The 17,975-nt window shown below is 36.2% G+C and overlaps 1 protein-coding gene across 3 annotated transcripts in view; it reads left to right on the plus strand.

Moving 5' to 3' along the window:
• ATRNL1 (attractin like 1) overlaps window positions 1-17,975 on the plus strand; it is an 817,982-nt gene that overhangs the window by 514,883 nt on the left and 285,124 nt on the right. The window contains exon 27 of one of the 3 annotated variants that reach the window (XM_047702611.1): window positions 14,771-14,814. The exons of the other annotated variants lie outside the window; for them this stretch is intronic. Coding sequence (XP_047558567.1) covers window positions 14,771-14,776 — 6 coding nt within the window. The 3' untranslated portion in view covers window positions 14,777-14,814. Of the gene's footprint in view, window positions 1-14,770; window positions 14,815-17,975 lie in introns of those variants that run through there. 3 annotated transcript variants of the gene reach the window in all.

The raw sequence follows: 17,975 nt of genomic DNA on the forward strand, positions 1-17,975 counted from the left end.
CATGGCCATGCCAACATGACCTTAACTTATCATTCCTGTATTATTTTCTGTTAACACATTCCAACCACACCAGAAATTTCATTTTCCTTATAAATTGACTCAATTTCTAGACTATTATGATTTTGCATATGCTGTTAATTTTGCCTAAAATGAACTAAATTACCGTTGTTCATCAAAATTCAACCTACTCTTTATAACCCACTAAAAACACTACTTCTTCATGACATACTTCCTGAACACCTCACCAAATACAATACATTTTTCTGTTAAGATGCAGTGACAATTTGTGCCCATTTCTTTGTACTCCTGCCCCACTACACTGTAAGTTCCTTGAGAGCAGGACTAGTTACCTATTTCTGTATCCTAGATGTCACTTGGAATGAAATCTTCCACACAATGAGGATTCAGCAAATATTTATTGAATTGAATGGAGTTGAACACAACACTTTGACTTTTACCTGTATCATTTGTTCATGAATGCATCATGGATTTTACAAGTGTAAGAGAAACTGTAATATGAGTATAAAAAAAATGGAATTCCAGCAACTATGCCTCAACATTACTATGATAAAAGGAGAACTACCATATCAAAACTTATCCAAATGAAGAAAGGGAAAAAAAGCTTGAAATGTCAACATGCTTCAATAACACAGTAATCCTATAAAATATAATATCCATAAATCTAAACTTTTTGTATAAATCTGAACATTTACTTAATGATTTAATATTAATAAGCCTTCAAATCAACAAATTTCACCTCTAACTATAGATTTTTTTTTTTTTAAAGATTTTATGATTTATTTGTCAGAGAGAGAGAGGGAGAGAGAGCAAGCACAGGCAGACAGAATGGCAGGCAGAGGCAGAGGGAGAAGCAGGTTCCCCGCCGAGCAAGGAGCCCGATGCGGGACTCGATCCCAGGACGCTGGGATCATGACCTGAGCCGAAGGCAGCTGCTTAACCAACTGAGCCACTCAGGCGTCCCACTAACTATAGATTTTTGTAAAAGACAAGGAAGATGCAACCTATCTACGTAGGTGATCTACTCTGACTTCAAAATCCATCAACTTGGAAATTAAATATGCTTAATGTTTGGCATGAACCAAAGACAATGCAATGTTCATAAGTTTCAGACTAAAAGTCTTATTTTGTGTCCTGAGCCATTATTATTTATTTGCGTATGCCAAATAGTCCTGTTTAAGAGATTCTATCTTGCCTTATGTTCTTGTTCTCTGGAAATACACAGTAATGAAGGTACTCTTAACAGATGTTCCTCTTGACATATTAATTTCCAATGTTCACTGTTCATTTTACTCACCACAACTATTTTTACTACAGCAAGTAAGAATGGGAAAATGCAGAAGGTCAAAGGACTTCTCTTCTAGTACCTACTGTAGTTATACACTAGCTACATGTCATTAATAATGCCGTACTTGCTCACACTTACCGATCACTCACTATGTGCCAGTCACCCTTGTAAGGGCTTTTCACGTGTTACTCAGTTTAATTCTCATAAAAAACCTTATGAAATACGTTATTGTTATCACCACCTTATAGATGAAGAAACTCTGGCACAGAGAGGTTAAATAACTGCCACAGGTTAAAAAGCTAGCAAGCTGATAAACAGTGAGTCAGGATCCCCATATCCCAGGCTATCTGTCTTCAGAGCCAGCACCCCTGGCAATGTTCTAAGCAAGGAAGGAAATTCTAAATCCTACGTAGTTGTTCTTAGATAAATTCGGGTAAAATTTTGCAGATCATTCTTTCTGGAAAGAAAATGTAATAGCCATTTCAGTGATTGTTAACCAATAACAACAAGTTCACAGAGCATTTAATTAGTTTCCTAAGGATAATTCTTAACTTAGATGAAATTTACTCTGGCATGTGAAGTGATACACAGCGACAATAAGGGAAGGTTGTTGTGATGTACTGATACTACAAAAGCTAAAGAAATCAAGTTTTCCAAGAAATCATGGCTAGAACCAAAAACTGAAAGACACTGTATATTTTGTTAGGGTAGAACATAGTTACTCTATTAGAGAGATAGTAAAAAATATTTCTGTAGAAGTGTATATTTATTGAGAAATAGCTAGGATTAGTGGTTTATGCAAATTTCAGTAGAATTTATCAGTTAACAAAATAATCCTACTTTTTTGGCAACTTAACTTTGCAGACAAGGATGATATGGTAGGTTAATTAAATATGATCTGGAGTGAGTAATGGAGATCTCTGCCTATCTCTCTCTCATCTGTATTTATACCTGTTTATAATTCAGTAAGCATGAAGATGAGAACACACCTGGAATGTTCTAACTTATAATGTGCCAGTTTATGTCAAATATATTTTTAGAAGGAAAGGTGTTATGATGTGTCCATGTCGGTCCATCAGTTGTAACGAATGTATCATTCTGGTAGGGAATATTGATAATGGAAGAGACTATATATGGGGGGGACATAGAGTATAGGGGAAATTTGTGAACCATCCCCTCAACTTTTCTATGACCTTAGGCTCTAAAAATAAGGTCTTCAAAAAAAGGCAAAATAAACCCACACTTTTTATAGTCACTTAATCTATGGTAAATGAAGGAAGAATATACCATGGAAGAAGGGTATCTTCAACAAATGGTACTGGGAAAAACTGGGCAGCTCCATGTGTAAGAATGAAACTGGACCACGTTCTTGCATCATACACAAAAGTAAACTAAAAATAGATCTAAGACCTAAATGTGAGACCTGAAATATGATTTCACTCATATGTGGAATTTAAGAAACAAAACAAAGAAAATAGAGACAAACAGATTCTTAAATATAGAAACTAACTGGTGGTTGCCAGTGGGGAGGTGGGCAGGGGGATGGGTGAAATAGGTACAGAGGATTAAGGGTATATTTATCATCATGAGCACTGAGTAATGTTTACAATGGTTGAATCATCATATTCTATACCTGAAACTAATAGAATACTGTATGTTAATTATACTTGAATAAAATAGTACAGTTGATCCTGAACAACATGAGTTTGACTGTGTGGGTGCACTTATGTGCATATTTTTTTTTACAGTATAGTACTAAATGTAAATATATTTTGTCTTCCTTATGATTTTAATAACAGTTTTCTCTGAATTAGTTTATTGTAAGAATATAGTGTATAGACATACAAAAATATGTGCTGATCAGTTATTTATGTTCTTGATCAGGCTTCCTGTCACTAACAGTACTTTTAGTTATTAGTAGTTGGGAGAGTCAAAAGCTATGCATGGATTTTTGACTGGGCAGAAGGCTAGCACCCCTAATCCCTACATTGTTCAAGGGTCAGCTGTAGTACTTCAGGCAGCCACCACTAATTTATTAGAGGTAGCCCAGGATAGCAGGCCTATTTGCCATCCCTGACCCAGAATGCAGCTCCATTGGAGTCCTCTCCTCTCTATGCTATAACTATGTGGTTGGCTTCTATATTCAATATATTCTATATTGCAATCTCTTAGGAAGGAGGGATTTTTTTTTTTAACCACTTAGGCTTGGCAGAAAAAATGTTGAGTAATGGTAATTAATGGAACATTTTTTTAAAGCAAACATAAGTCAAGGGAAAAGGACATATAGAAGAGAGAGAAGGAATTAATATAAGGGCTAACTGTGGGGAAATAGGGCGAAAGGAAAAGAGCAGATAAGCCGAGCGGGATATTAAATAACTTTTAGCAACAGTTCAATGGACATACCCACAAAGAACACTCATGTCAGAGAAGTGTAAATACTGAACTCATTTCTGGGTTTCTGTTTCTTTCTGTTAGATCTATGACCAATATTTCAATTAAAGAAAGTAGAAACAAAGGCAAACGAACTGTTTAGTTCCTGTTACATACCTTTCCTTGGGCACTTATTCCACTGCTGTAGTTACTTCTTCTGTATCGGGCTGCCGTACCAGCATATATAAGCATCTGTGAGAACTGATCATGCTCTATTTATCTTCATTTTCTCAATACCCTGCACAGTGTCAAAAAACCCAAAATACCCAGCATAGTGTCTTACATATAGCAGGCACTTGGATAATATCTGTTGAATAAATACGTGTATGCATAAGTAGATAAAAAACAATAAGTTGATAATGAATCACCAATATGCATAATTAATCTCATGGCGTAAATGTTATGAATGTAAGTGTAGGGGATCCCAGGGGTTTAGGGGCTGGTCAGGATAAAGACGTGAGCACAAGTTGGCAGCAGCACACACAAGTGTTATGTGGGTAATGCTTTGACAAGTTTGCATACAGGCAGAAGTCCCTCAAGATGGGAGACTGTCTAAAAACTACCATGTGGGGCCACTACCAGAAGGGGAAGAGGACCAGGAAACCCAGGGGGGGATAAGGGGGAAAGAGACGGGGGCTACATGTCTAGGTGATATTGCTCAGCAGCACCTAGGGGAGTCTCTAGGTCAGAAAGCTCCAAAGGGCATCAGTAGCTTCGGGTCTTTATATCCTGGGGTTTATCAATCACTCAGGGCTAGTAGACATGTGGCACAGTTTCATGTGGTATACAAAAGAGGCAGGCTCTAACTGACTAAAAATCTGCTTATTTGGCCTATGTTAAAAACAGGTGGATGGGTAGAAATTTGAGTTTGGAGCTGGTGGGCCTTTGAGCGTATGGGTCTCAGCCTACTGTGAAGAAATAAATGACCTAGAGGCTAATATAGAAAGCACCTTTGACTCCTTTATGTAACAATAAGTAGCCATGATATGAAATATGATAAGGGTGGTGGGTGGGGATGAGTGAAACAGATAAAGGGGATAAAGAGGTATTCCATAATCAAAGATAACAGTAGAAGAGACACAGGGTAAGCAGAGTCAACACTCCCACCCGAGAACGGGAGGAATAGAAGCTGAGCGGCTGGCACCTGTCTGTAAGCTTTCTGAAAACTCACAGTGACTGTGAGCGTGAGGAATCCTGGTTGGCTGTTGCAATCAGTCCCTAGACAGATGCTCCGGAAGGTACCTCCTTCCTGTTACATTCCTTGGCTGAAACCCCTATCTGAAATAGGGGTTGTAGAATAGCCCTTGGGGCTATGAAGCTTTTTCTTCCTACTTCCTGCTCAAGAAAGTTGGAAGCCTAAGTGTAATTTTGAGTCCTGAACAGTAATATTATTTTTTTATTACAGGTTTGTGGTTCCTTTGGCAGTACAACTCTCTCAGAAACTCATGGGGCTTCTTCTCTATTTGATTACAGTGAGTTCCATGTACCAGTAACTGTGCCCACGGTTTCTTTAGAGACGTATTCTCAGATCGGCTATATTGCTTTTTTTTCTTTCCCCGCGCCTCACTCTTCTAGACTCAATGCGGGCTGCATTGAGGCTATCTGACTTCTGTAAAAAGGCAAACCTTTCCATCTGATCTTTGCTCTGAGTTATTTTATCCAGCCAAAATATTTTAGGGTGCATCACCCCAGGCTAAAATTTGTCTGAGGTATCATAATCAACTCAGTAATTTTAAAAATGGGCATAAGGCTATACTTTTAATGTGATCTTTGACACAAGATTAAATTTTAATGGGCATTTTATCACTCAAAGTCTTTCTCAGCCGTGTTTCTTACTATTTAAGGTCTATAGCGGTTAGTTTTCCAATATTGTAAGACCTCGAATTTTGGGAGGCTCTAGTCCATTTTATGTCTCTTTACAAATGAATTCTTTCCTGATTAAAGGTCTTTTCTTAATATCTTACCAAATGCAAGTCAACATATTCTACTAATGCTGTTTTCCAATTTCTTCCCATAATGCTTAAGGTTACTAGGTACATGATTTGTTTCTGAAGTTATCAAAGACAACATTTAACCAAATGTTTTTCCACCAGATAACATGGATTGCTACCTGTTCACCTTGTAATATCAGTTCTCTCATAACCTTACTACTATTCAATGCCACATAGTTGAGGTTTTTGTTACAGCAGTGCCCTGCCCCGGTACCAATTTCTGAATTAGTCAAGATAGGCTTTGTAATGCTGTGATAATAAATTAACCTTGAAATCTCAGCCTTTATAGAGCAAAGGCCTATTTCTCAAACCTGCAACATGTCTAAAAGTAATCAGCAAGGGATCTCTCTCCTACGTAGTCACTCAGAGACGTAGGCTGACAGATCCACCTCTAAATTCTCACTGGTCAGTCAAAGCAGATGTAACGAATGTATGGAGAATTCACATTTTTTGCTTTGGCCCAGAATAGATGTCAATTGTAGTCACAGCTCATAAGATAGAATTAGTCATATGGCCCTGCCTAATTGCAAGATGTCTGGGAAAAATAAAGAATCATATGAAATATTTGGTAAGCATTGCCATTTCTCACGAAGAAAAATTATTCAAGTATATAAAATTATGAAAAATATAAATAAATAAAGGGATCCATGTATTTGCCAAATTTGTAGTTTCAAAGCTTCTAGGAATTGGTCTCTGTAGCCTTGGAATGTATTTTCAGATAAATAAAACTTAGTCTCCTTCAGTGGGTTAATAATGTACTTATTAAATTCTTTAAGGAATGATATGGGCAAAAATTATAAAGTAGGCTCAAGAAAGAGATGTGTTCAAAATAGTAGCCCAGTATATAAAATGTAGATTTTAGGAAACAGGTGGTATTTGAAGTATATCCTTCGAAAGCAATCATGTGAATACCATACTCTCCAACAGGCAGATCCTTAGTTGGACTAGAGAAACTACTTTTCTAAAGGAGTCTAGCACTTTTTGTGTATGTTTCAGAAGAAACGATTTACACTTACAGTATATCCAGATTTGAAGTCAAATGTGATTCCCTGACTCAGTTACAGTCTATGAATGATGAGCCTTTGTAAATTATAAAAATTTACATTACAAACCTCTTTCCAGACCTGTAATGAGAGCCTACAAGTACTAGCAAAAGGATTTTGGTGAATCTACCTTTCTCACATATGAAATTTAAGTGTTGAATATATAGCTTTGAATGTCAATTATAGGATTATTAAAGAGACTGGATTTGTTTGGTTCTTTATGCCATTTGTTAGTCATAGGTTAAGACCTAAAGTTAACAAATTAAAATTTGTAAAAAATAAATACTGGAAAAACTATCATAATATGTTATTCATTGAAGTATCACACTAAGGATTTTTGTCTCTTATCATATTTATTTCTCATAATCTATGAGGTGGTAAAATGATGGCAAAAAGGTTCAGCAGCTGATCCAAGTTCACACAAGTAGCAGGACTGGTATCCTAACCAATCAGTCTGACTCTAGACACCACGTTCTCAGTTACTGCTGAACACCATCCCTCTCTGTATGATAGAAGGTGTTTGTACTGCATCACTGAATTGAACCATCTTGAGAGTTTGTGTTGGTAGATTTCATTTCAATGGTTACCATGTCATAGTTGGCTAAGGGGAATTTTTCAGATTGCATAGATCTTTTTCCCACTCTTTTCCCCTACTCTCCTGTCGTCTATTCAATTTGTTTACTTAGGTGAATGTACCTTTAAAAAATGCTTTTATGTTATTCTAATACACCTCTCCAACCACCACCCCTTCAAGAACCACTGCTCTAGTTTGTATGAGTAACTCTTTTTTCCCATGTAAAGGGTAAGGGTAAAGGAGACATTTAAAAGAAATACAGGTATTTCTGATCTCAGGAAGGCTTACCATAAATTGGTCCTAAAATGTAATATAATGGTTAAGACTGAAGGATTCGTGATCAAAGTGTGAACTTTGTATGCAGTCTTTCATTGTTGCAATGATATTTTTATAGTGTCTAAGACTCTGTGTCTAACACTGGTTCTTACTCCAGCTGTGAGAATAAAAGTCTCTTGGGCACTGCTATCTGTTCTCTCTAATAGCTAGATGGATAAATTAAATATAGGACTAGCTGCACAACGTAATTACTGTATAAATGTAGGCAAGTTACTTTTTGAGTCTGTGTCTTTGTTTCCTAATGTGTTAAATAGAAAAATAATAATACGTACTTCCTATATTGTTGTGAGAATCAAGAGTTACTTGAAAACTATCTAGAAATGTCCCTATTGCATAGTAAGCACTCAATGTATAATAATAGATATAGTAGTGAAAATTATTATGTGAGACAAGCTAGCTAATTCACTACCTTTATGTTCTTATCCCTCCACCATCAGAAATCTCCCACCAATAGAACAAAACAATTGGCCACTTTAGACCTCTAAATCACACTTTCTTTTTTTTTAAGTTGCTTATTTTTATTTATTTTTTTAATATTTTTATAAACATACAATGTATTTTTATCCCCAGGGGTACAGGTCTGTGAATCGCCAGGTTTACACACTTCACAGTACTCACCATAGCACATACCCTCCCCAATGTCCATAACCCCACCCCCTCTCCCAACCCCCCCTCTCCCCAGCAACCCTCAGTTTGTTTTGTGAGATTAAGAGTCACTTATGGTTTGTCTCCCTCCCAATCTGATCTTGTTTCGTTTATTCTTCTCCTACCCCCCTAACCCCCCACGTTGCATCTCTACTTCCTCATATCAGGGAGATCATATGATAGTTGTCTTTCTCCGATTGACTTATTTCACTAAGCATGATACCCTCTAGTTCCATCCACGTCGTCGCAAATGGCAAGATTTCATTTCTTTTGATGGCTGCATAGTATTCCATTGTATATATATATACCACCTCTTCTTTATCCATTCATCTGTTGATGGACATCTAGGTTCTTTCCATAGTTTGACTAATTGTGGAAAATGCTGCTATAAACATTCGGGTGCACATGCCCCTTCGGATCACTACGTTTGTATCTTTAGGGTAAATACCCAGTAGTGTAATTGCTGGGTCATAGGGTAGTTCTATTTTCAACTTTTTGAGGAAACTCCATGCTGTTTTCCATAGTGGTTGCACCAGCTTGCATTCCCACCAACAGTGTAGGAGGGTTCCCCTTTCTCCGCATCCTTGCCAGCATCTGTCATTTCCTGACTTGTTAATTTTGGCCATTCTGACGGGTGTGAGGTGGTATCTCATGGTGGTTTTGATTTGTATTTCCCTTATGCCGAGTGATGTGGAGCACTTTTTCATGTGTCTGTTGGCCATCTGGATGTCTTCTTTGCAGAAATGTCTGTTCATGTCTTCTGCCCATTTCTCGATTGGATTATTTGTTCTTTGGGTGTTGAGTTTGATAAGTTCTTTAAAGATTTTGAACACTAGCCCTTTATCTGATATGTCATTTGCAAATATCTTCTCCCATTCTGTCAGTGGTCTTTTGGTTTTGTTAACTGTTTCTTTTGCTGTGCAAAAGCTTTTGATCTTGATGAAATCCCAATAGTTCATTTTTGCCCTTGCTTCCCTTGCCTTTGGCGATGTTCCTACGAAGATGTTGCTGTGGCTGAGGTCGAAGAGGTTGCTGCCTATGTTCTCCTCAAGGATTTTGATGGATTCCTTTCTCACATTGAGGTCCTTCATCCATTTTGAGTCTATTTTCGTGTGTGGTATAAAGAAATGGTCCAATTTCATTTTTCTGCATGTGGCTGTCCAATTTTCCCAACACCATTTATTGAAGAGGCTGTCTTTTTTCCATTGGTCAGTCTTTCCTGCTTTGTCAAAGATGAGTTGACCATAGGGTTGAGGGTCTATTTCTGGGCTCTCTATTCTGTTCCATTGATCTGTGTGTCTGTTTTTGTGCCAGTACCATGCTGTCTTGATGATGACAGCTTAGTCACACTGTTTCTTAAAAGAATCTATAAAATAGGAACTAGGTGTTTCTTAATATTGCAATGGAGGCACTATTAGGATAAAGTTTAGAAGTACAGAATCTGGAATGAGATTGCTCAGAATTGAATCCTTACTCTGTCTTTTACTATGTAATCTTTTACAAGTTATGTATCCTCTCAGGAGATAATTTCCTCTTTTTTAAAAAAATGAATGAAGGAGCAATCATAGTTCTTTTCTCATAGGGTTATCATTAGGTACAGAGGAGTATCACTTACATTGTTTGTAAAATAAATGAACAAAGTTTTAAACATACTTTATGAATATACATTTTATTCCATGTTAAAATACTTTTCCTATTAGGGGCTCCTGGGTGATGCAGTTGGTTAAGCATCTGATTTCTTTTTATCTCAAGTTGTAATCTCAGAATCATGAGCTTAAGCCGGGTGTGGGGCTCTCCACTCAGTGCAGAGTCTGCTTGGGATTCTCTCTACTTCTTCTCCTGCCCCTACTACTCATGCTCACACTTTCTCTCTCTCACTGTAAAAATAAATAAATCTAAATAAAAATATATTAGTTCGTAGAATTCTGGCCAACAGTGGAGCAAATACTAAACTTTAGATTTGACTCTGTACTAGAAGACAAAGCAGAAAGAAAGACTGTCACTTACGTAATTATTATTATGAAAAGAAAGAAACTTCTCCTTTTCTCAAATTTATTGTCACTTAACCCCTCTGAGACTTAACTTCATTATAAGGAAATTATTGTTTCTAACACCTGTACCTTTTCTATAATTTTTGATCCTCTGACAATGAATATGAATGTGTTTTCTATATTGAAAAGAATCTTACAAGGAATCAAGGTATATGGGAGAAAAATAGAAATAGCAGTTTTTGCATGCCTAATACAGTAAACACTTTTTGATGTATTTACTCATTTAATTTCACAATAACCCCACTAATATCACTTAACAATACAAATACTCAACTAACATCATGTAATGAATAAGTGATAGTGCTAGGAAATTCAACTCAGATTTACCTCCAATATCCAGAGAGTACATAATTGAAATTCAGATGAATCACAGAGAATTGTAGAACCTAGCAACCAAATTCTTAGGTTGAAATTTGTATAAGCAGCAATATTCTGAAAAGACTTACTATAGATTTCAAAAACATTGATAAAACATATGACATAGAAATAGGATATAAATAAATCTTGCCCAAGAAAATTTTCATTGGCCACTCAGTCTTAACTTAGCCAATTTGATTCTGAGAGAGTTAACTAGATACTTGATAGACACTTTTTTAAAATAGATTTGACCTATTTAATTGACAGAGAGAGAGAGAGACAGTGAGAGAGGGAACACAAGCAGGGGGAGTGGGAGAGGGAGAAGCAGGCTTCCCGCTGAACAGGGTGCCCCACACTGTGCTCCATCCCAGGACCCTGGGATCATGACCAGAGCTGAAGGCAGACCCTTAATGACTGAGCCACCCAGGCACTCTATGAAACACTTTTTGTCTAATAATGTATTAAAAGCTATTCTAAGAATATCAATACACTGTTCATGATAGTTGTTTCCATGTTTATGTGTTATTGTTAATCTATGTTAATTATTACATTGTGGTTAAATTGAGTGAAAAGTTTTTTTTTTTAGAAACCTACTAATTGCTATAAAACATATTTTTATTGGTTAAGGGTTTTAATTTAAATTTCCTACTGTTTGGGGCGCCTGGGTGGCTCAGTGGGTTAAAGCCTTTGCCTTCGGCTCAGGTTGTGATCTCAGGGTCCTGGGATCAAGCCCCACATCAGGCTCTCTGCTCAGCAGGGAGCCTGCTTCCCTCTCTCTGTCTGCCTGCCTCTCTGCCTACTTATGATCTGTCTGTCAAATAAATAAATAAAATCTTTAAAAAACAAACAAAAAAAAAACTTCCTACTGTTTGGCAATATATCATTGCTTTAGTATATTTTATAAAATATTTATGTACTTAATAAGATATTTCTAAGAAAATAATTTATCTTGGGCCCTCCAAAATCAGTGCATTTTAAGGATGTGCTATAACTTGAATAGGAAGCATAGCAGGGACCATTTTTCTGTTTCTCTAGTAACTCAGTCTGAGGATTTTGTGTTGTCTATGTGTATAATGTTACTGCAAGTCAACATTTTAAAAAAATTATAGCTTTGTTTTCATTTTTCCCAAGCAAATTTATATATCTAAGGTTAATTTTTAATCTTTTAGGCCAGAATATTTATAATAAATAATATCACTATCCTTCATTCAAACAGAATTGAGTGTTATTCTTAAGAATGAATAATTTAAATTAAAATATGAGCCTCTGAGTAAAACTTCCCTAAGAAAAACTCCTCTATGTACTATATCAGTGACCTTGGGTTAATTATTTGACCTCCCTGAATCTTCGTCTTCTCATTTATAGAAGTGGGAATGTCAGTATGTTCATTCCAGAGTTGTTGGGTGAACTGGATCCCGTATGTATCAATGTCTAGCATGTAATGGCATTTGAATTTTAGTCTTCTTCCTCATTTTTTCTCAGTAATTTAATTGATTTGTTGCTGCTATTGCACAGTACAGTATATTCTACAGTATTTTTTTACAATAATTTTCAAAATATGAGAAATGGATAGCTATCAATCGATAGGACTAATGACTTAGAGTGCATCAGTGATTTCCAGTAATGAATTCATGGGTGGTAATTGGCTACATTTTCACTCTATAACTAGAGAAATAAGGACAGTTTTAAGTTTTTCATAAAGCTAAATGAATTCCATTGAAATCTTACATTCTTTCCAATCATGTTGTGATTAAGATGTCTTATATTAAATTATAGTAAAAATAGTGATTTGGGTTTTTTTTAAAAAAATAACCTTTAGAGCAAAAGAAAAATGTTGGAACTCCTATATCAGTGACCCAAACTTCTTTTAGACTTTATTTTATTTTATTTTTTTTAAAGATTTTATTTATTTATTTGACAGAGAGAAATCACAAGTAGGCAGAGAGGCAGGCAGAGAGAGAGGAGGAAGCAGGCTCCCTGCTGAGCAGAAAGCCCGATGTGGGGCTCGAACCCAGGACCTGGGATCATGACCTGAGCCGAAGGCAGTGGCTTAACCCACTGAGCCACCCAGGCGCCCCTAGACTTTATTTTAAATATCAACTCTGCCACTTGTTACCTATATGATTTAGGGCAAGTTATTCATCCTCTCTCATGCATTGTTTTCTCATCTGTAGAATGGGAATACCAATAGTAATCATCTCATGGGTCGTTATTAAAGTAAAATTAGATAATACATCAAGACTCATAGAACAGCACTGGAACACATTAGCATTCCACAACAAGCTAGAGTTACTGTCATTGTCACTGGTCTGAATCCAGACTGCTGGGAACCCTGCATTTAGATAATTTGTCTTATGTCCAGATCACTTTTGAAGAAAAGAAAACTTATGTTTGTAGATGATATAATATCTGAAAGTCAGAGATAGTCTTTGTAGACATATGAGATTGTTATTTTCTGTGAAAGTACTTAACAAAATATTCCTGTTTTCTGAAGTAAGTTAAATACTGTCATTGAACACCACCCATAATTATGTGGTTATTTTTAAAGACCTGTCTTTATTTTTATATTAGATTAGGATTTGGTGCTTTTTTTCAGCCCAAGAAAACAGTTTTTGGCTATATTATATTTTGCATTTAATTTAATTATCAAATTTTCCTCCCTTAGTTTCTCAACATTTCTTAGAGCAAATCTTTTCTATATACCGATTGCATAATTATGAAGGTCTACGTAGTTTTATTGCAAGTAAAAATAAATAATTGTGAAATATGAAGCATAATTTTTCATTTTTTTCACATTGAGTTACTTTGTATAATTTATTTCCAGAAGTTTAGGGAAATTAGGATGATGTTTATTATTTACTGTTTCTGCTATTCTTGTAAGGTATCACAAGGAGAAAAACAATAATTAGGTAACTTTTTTTGAAAAGCTTAACATTTCCTTTAATTTGCATAGCATTTATTCTGTTTTCTCAGAAGAAACTGCTGTTGTGCTCATTTTGAGTTATTAATGCCATACCACACCATAGAAAAAAAACCTACAGCCACATGTTTGAATGATCGAAGATAAAGGGTTTCATTTTGAGGAAAAATACAATATAGTAAATGGTTCCTTTGAGGCAAAGACATTGCCCCCTTGTAGGCTTTGTTTTAGAGCATTCTGGTCTGACTGCTCTTGAAATATCTCAAATTAGCTCCTGAGCTATATTCTCCTAAAAATTAAACCTTTGCCCTTTGTCCTCATAAGGGAATGGGAAGGCTTGGGAGGGACTGCCTGGATCCTCAGTAATCTGTATTTTTGCAGCAATACCAAAATTCTGTTCCTGGGATATAAGGTATGGGTGGTAGGAATTCTACCTTCTTTTTTTTTTTTTTTAAAGAGTTTATTTATTTATTTGATAGAGCAAGAGAGGGAGGGAAAGAGAGCACAAGCAGAGAGAGTGACAAGCAAAGGGAGAGGGAGAAGCAGGCCCCCCACTGAGCAGGGAGCCCAATGTGAGGCTCAGAGCCCGGACCCTGGGATCATGACCTGAGCTGAAGGCAGAGGCTTCATTGACTGAGCCACACAAGCACGATTCCTTTTCTTTCTTTTTATAAAATATTTTATTTATTTATTTATTTGAGAAGGAGAGAGAATGTGAGCAGGGGGAAGGGCAGAGGTAGAGACTCTCCAGCAGACTCCACACTGAGCATAGAGCCAGATGCAGGGCTCTATCTCATGATCCTGAGATCTTGACCTAAGCTGAAACCAAGAGGTGGTTGCTCAACCAACTGAGCTGCCTAGGCTCCCTGGGACTTGACCTTGTTTGCCTTTCATCCCTAATACCTAGTATGTATGTAGTATGATGTTTGCTTGACATATCAGTAGGTGCTTAATGAGTATTTGTAAAATGAATACATGCTAAGCCAACTGACCAAAGCAGCACATGTCAAATTAGATTAATTGTGAAGTTAATTGCAAGTGAGTCATTTAATACTACTTTCACACTAATAGGCTTGATATCCAAATTAACTTTTGGTTTTCACTGGACCTGTTACAGAATTGAGAGAAAATCTGACTACTACATTTGGAACAAAACTTGGCCAAGCATCTTAACTGAATGATGAATATAAAATTTGAACTTCACTAATGAAGCTTTTTTTGACTCATGATGTTCTGAGACTCTTCCCAAGAGTGGAATAAAATAATATATTTTAAGTTCCTAATTCCTGAACAATTAAAGAAAACATGATTCCCCTCAATTACAATAAAATAAAGTTTTGGCTATTAATAGATAGTTGAAATCTTGTTAATAATATGCAGAGCTGATAGGTGTCTGATGGGACCTCATTGCTTTAGGGATCCCATTGAAACCAGAACTGTTCTTCCATTATGAGACTCCCGAAGTGGAAGTTCAGGAGTAATTGTCCGTAAGCAAGACAGTGCAAGAACTTGCAGAATAAATTGCCATATGGTGTTGGCAGTGTACAAAGTTGCAGTCAAGAGCCATGAACCCTAAGCACATGTTGCACTAGATATGTTACAGGTGAAGACCATCCTATTACCCTGATGAATCATTGGGTCCCGGAGGGCTTTACTTGACATCAGATGTTAGATTTTTAAAGCACTTTAAAAAAATTGCTTCATAAGAGATTTGTAGAATGGATTTGATAGTTATGAAACAAAATAATCGTTGCAGGAAAGGTGGATATTTTAGAAAATAATATTTGACTCATTGTTCATTCTGTGTATGCCTAATGCTTGGGCCATTATCATTTTACCATAGATAATCTATGAGAAAGGCAGAATCTTTGTTTCTCCATAGCCTCTTTTAAATGCAATGTACCTCTAAATATAAGCATTGCTTCCAAGCTGCCATTATCCTTTAAAAGGCACTTAGCAAAACCATTGAAATTTGATACATCTGTGTACTGAGGAGCAATTTCTGTGGAAAATCTTTCCTAAATTAGTTGGATTTTTTTATATGTAATAAAGTAAAAAGGGAAGTTTTATTCAAATAAGGGTATATCACCAACCTTTGTTTTTATGAAGGATAGCAATACTTTCGTGACTTATTTAAGTAGCAGAGAGGTAACTACTTATTTCAAAATGTTTTTTACACCTCTTTCTTTTTTAATATCCTATTATGGGCAGGAGTGAAACTGGACTTAAATTCAGGTTATTACCAATACTCTAATAGCTATAAATGCATCACTATTTCATGTGAGTGAACATTGGCTGAGATTTAGCAAAGCTATTGGACCAGAAAAATCTATTTATCCAATGACTGGTTTATAGCTTTTCAATAGAACATTGAAATAGAACATTTTTACATTTTTTGTTAACTTCAGTATCCTTTGTCTGTACTAAGTTACTCTCAAATCTATTGTGAAGTAAATACAAGAAAAATTGCTATTTTTGGTGGGGAGGATGGAAAGAAAGGGCCAGAGCCTTGCCAAATTTTATACTTCCATTTCCCCAGCCCCATATCTCTGCCACCAAAGTACAATTCAGAAAAGGTCACTTGAATGGAAAATTTAACATGTAAATTAGATGATTATTGATATTTCTGATAATCTAATTATAAATCCTAAACTAATCATAATACTGGCTTCTGATCTGTCATCACACCCAATCCCACAGCCTACACACACACACACACACACACACACACACTACTCACTCATCCTATGGTGGCCAAAGATCAGGACGAAAGTAAAATTTTAAAGTAGCTGAAGAAGATGCATCTTCCATTACTACTCGATCCTCTCTCAGTAATCTCTGCAATTGAACTTGGCCCCTGCTTATTTTCTGGGGGTGTAGCATTCAACTCTCCATTTCTCCCCATGGAAGTCAACCTACCCTAAGCTAAGTTTCATTCTCTCAAAGTCCCAGTAAATAATATGCATCTGTTAAACAGATAGCATATTTATTAGTAATATACAATGAATTTATTTAGTTTCTAATTCCTTATCATATTTAACACCCTAATGGTAATAGTTATATCCGGTTGTGTAATACAACTATAGTACAACAAGGAATTAAGTTTTATGGAACTCCAGTAGTAGGGCTGATTAAATATTTTTTATGAATATCATACAGTTGAGTAACCATTTAATGATGTGTTAGATTTCTGCAGTGCTTATACTAAATTCTTGAAATATATTAGCTGAGTGTTTCCCAAAATATGGAAACCAAACCACTACTGATGTGAAATATGATTTTAAGTGGTGGCCAACACAGTTTTATGTAATATATAAACACCTGGAACTAAATAATACCGAAGTATACGTACATTTGTCAGTTATCTTTTTATCCTTTGAAATCTTAAGAAGAAAACCTCAATTTTTTGGTCTTTTAAAAAAAATTTTTTACTGTATTATGTTAGTCACCATACAATACATCATTAGTTTTTGATGTAGCGTTCCATGATTCATTGTTTGCTTATAACACCCAGTGCTCCATGTGATACGTGCCCTCCTTAATACCCACCACCAGGCTCACCCATTACCCCACCACTCCTCCCCTCTAAAACCCTCAGTTTGTTTCTCAGAGTCCACATTCTCTCATGGTTTATCTTCCCCTCCGATTCCCCACCCCTTCACTTTTCCTTTCCTTCTCCTAATGTCCTCCCTGTTATTCCTTATGCTCCACAAGTAAGTGAAACCATATGATAATTGACTTTCTCTGCTTGACTTATTTCACTCAGCATAATCTCCTCCAGTTCCATCCATGTTGATGCAAAAGTTGGGTATTCATCCTTTCTGATGGCTAAGTAATATTCCATTGTATATATGGACCACATCCTCTTTATCCATTTGTCTATTGAAGAGAATCTTGGCTCTTTCCACAGTTTGGCTACAGTGGACATTGTTGCTTGAACATTGGGGTACATACATATGACCCTTCTTTTCACTACATCTATATCTTTTGGGTAAATACCCAGTAGTGCAATTTTAGGGTCATAGGGTAGCTCTATTTTTAATTTTTTGAGGAACCTCCATACTCGTTTCTGAAGTGGCTGCACCAACTTGCATTCCCACCAACAGCATAAGAGGGTCCCCCTTTCTCCACATCCTCTCCAACGTTTTTAACTTCTTGACTTGTTTATTTTTGCCATTCTGACTGGTGTTAGCTGGTATCTCAGTGTGGTTTTGATTTGAATTTCCCTGATGGCTAATGATGATGAACATTTTTTCATGTGTCTGATAGCCATTTGTATGTCTTCATTGAAAAAGTCTCTGTTCATGTCTTCCTGCCCATTT

Source organism: Lutra lutra, chromosome 14, assembly GCF_902655055.1.
Source record: "Lutra lutra chromosome 14, mLutLut1.2, whole genome shotgun sequence".
Lineage (NCBI taxonomy): Eukaryota > Metazoa > Chordata > Mammalia > Carnivora > Mustelidae > Lutra > Lutra lutra.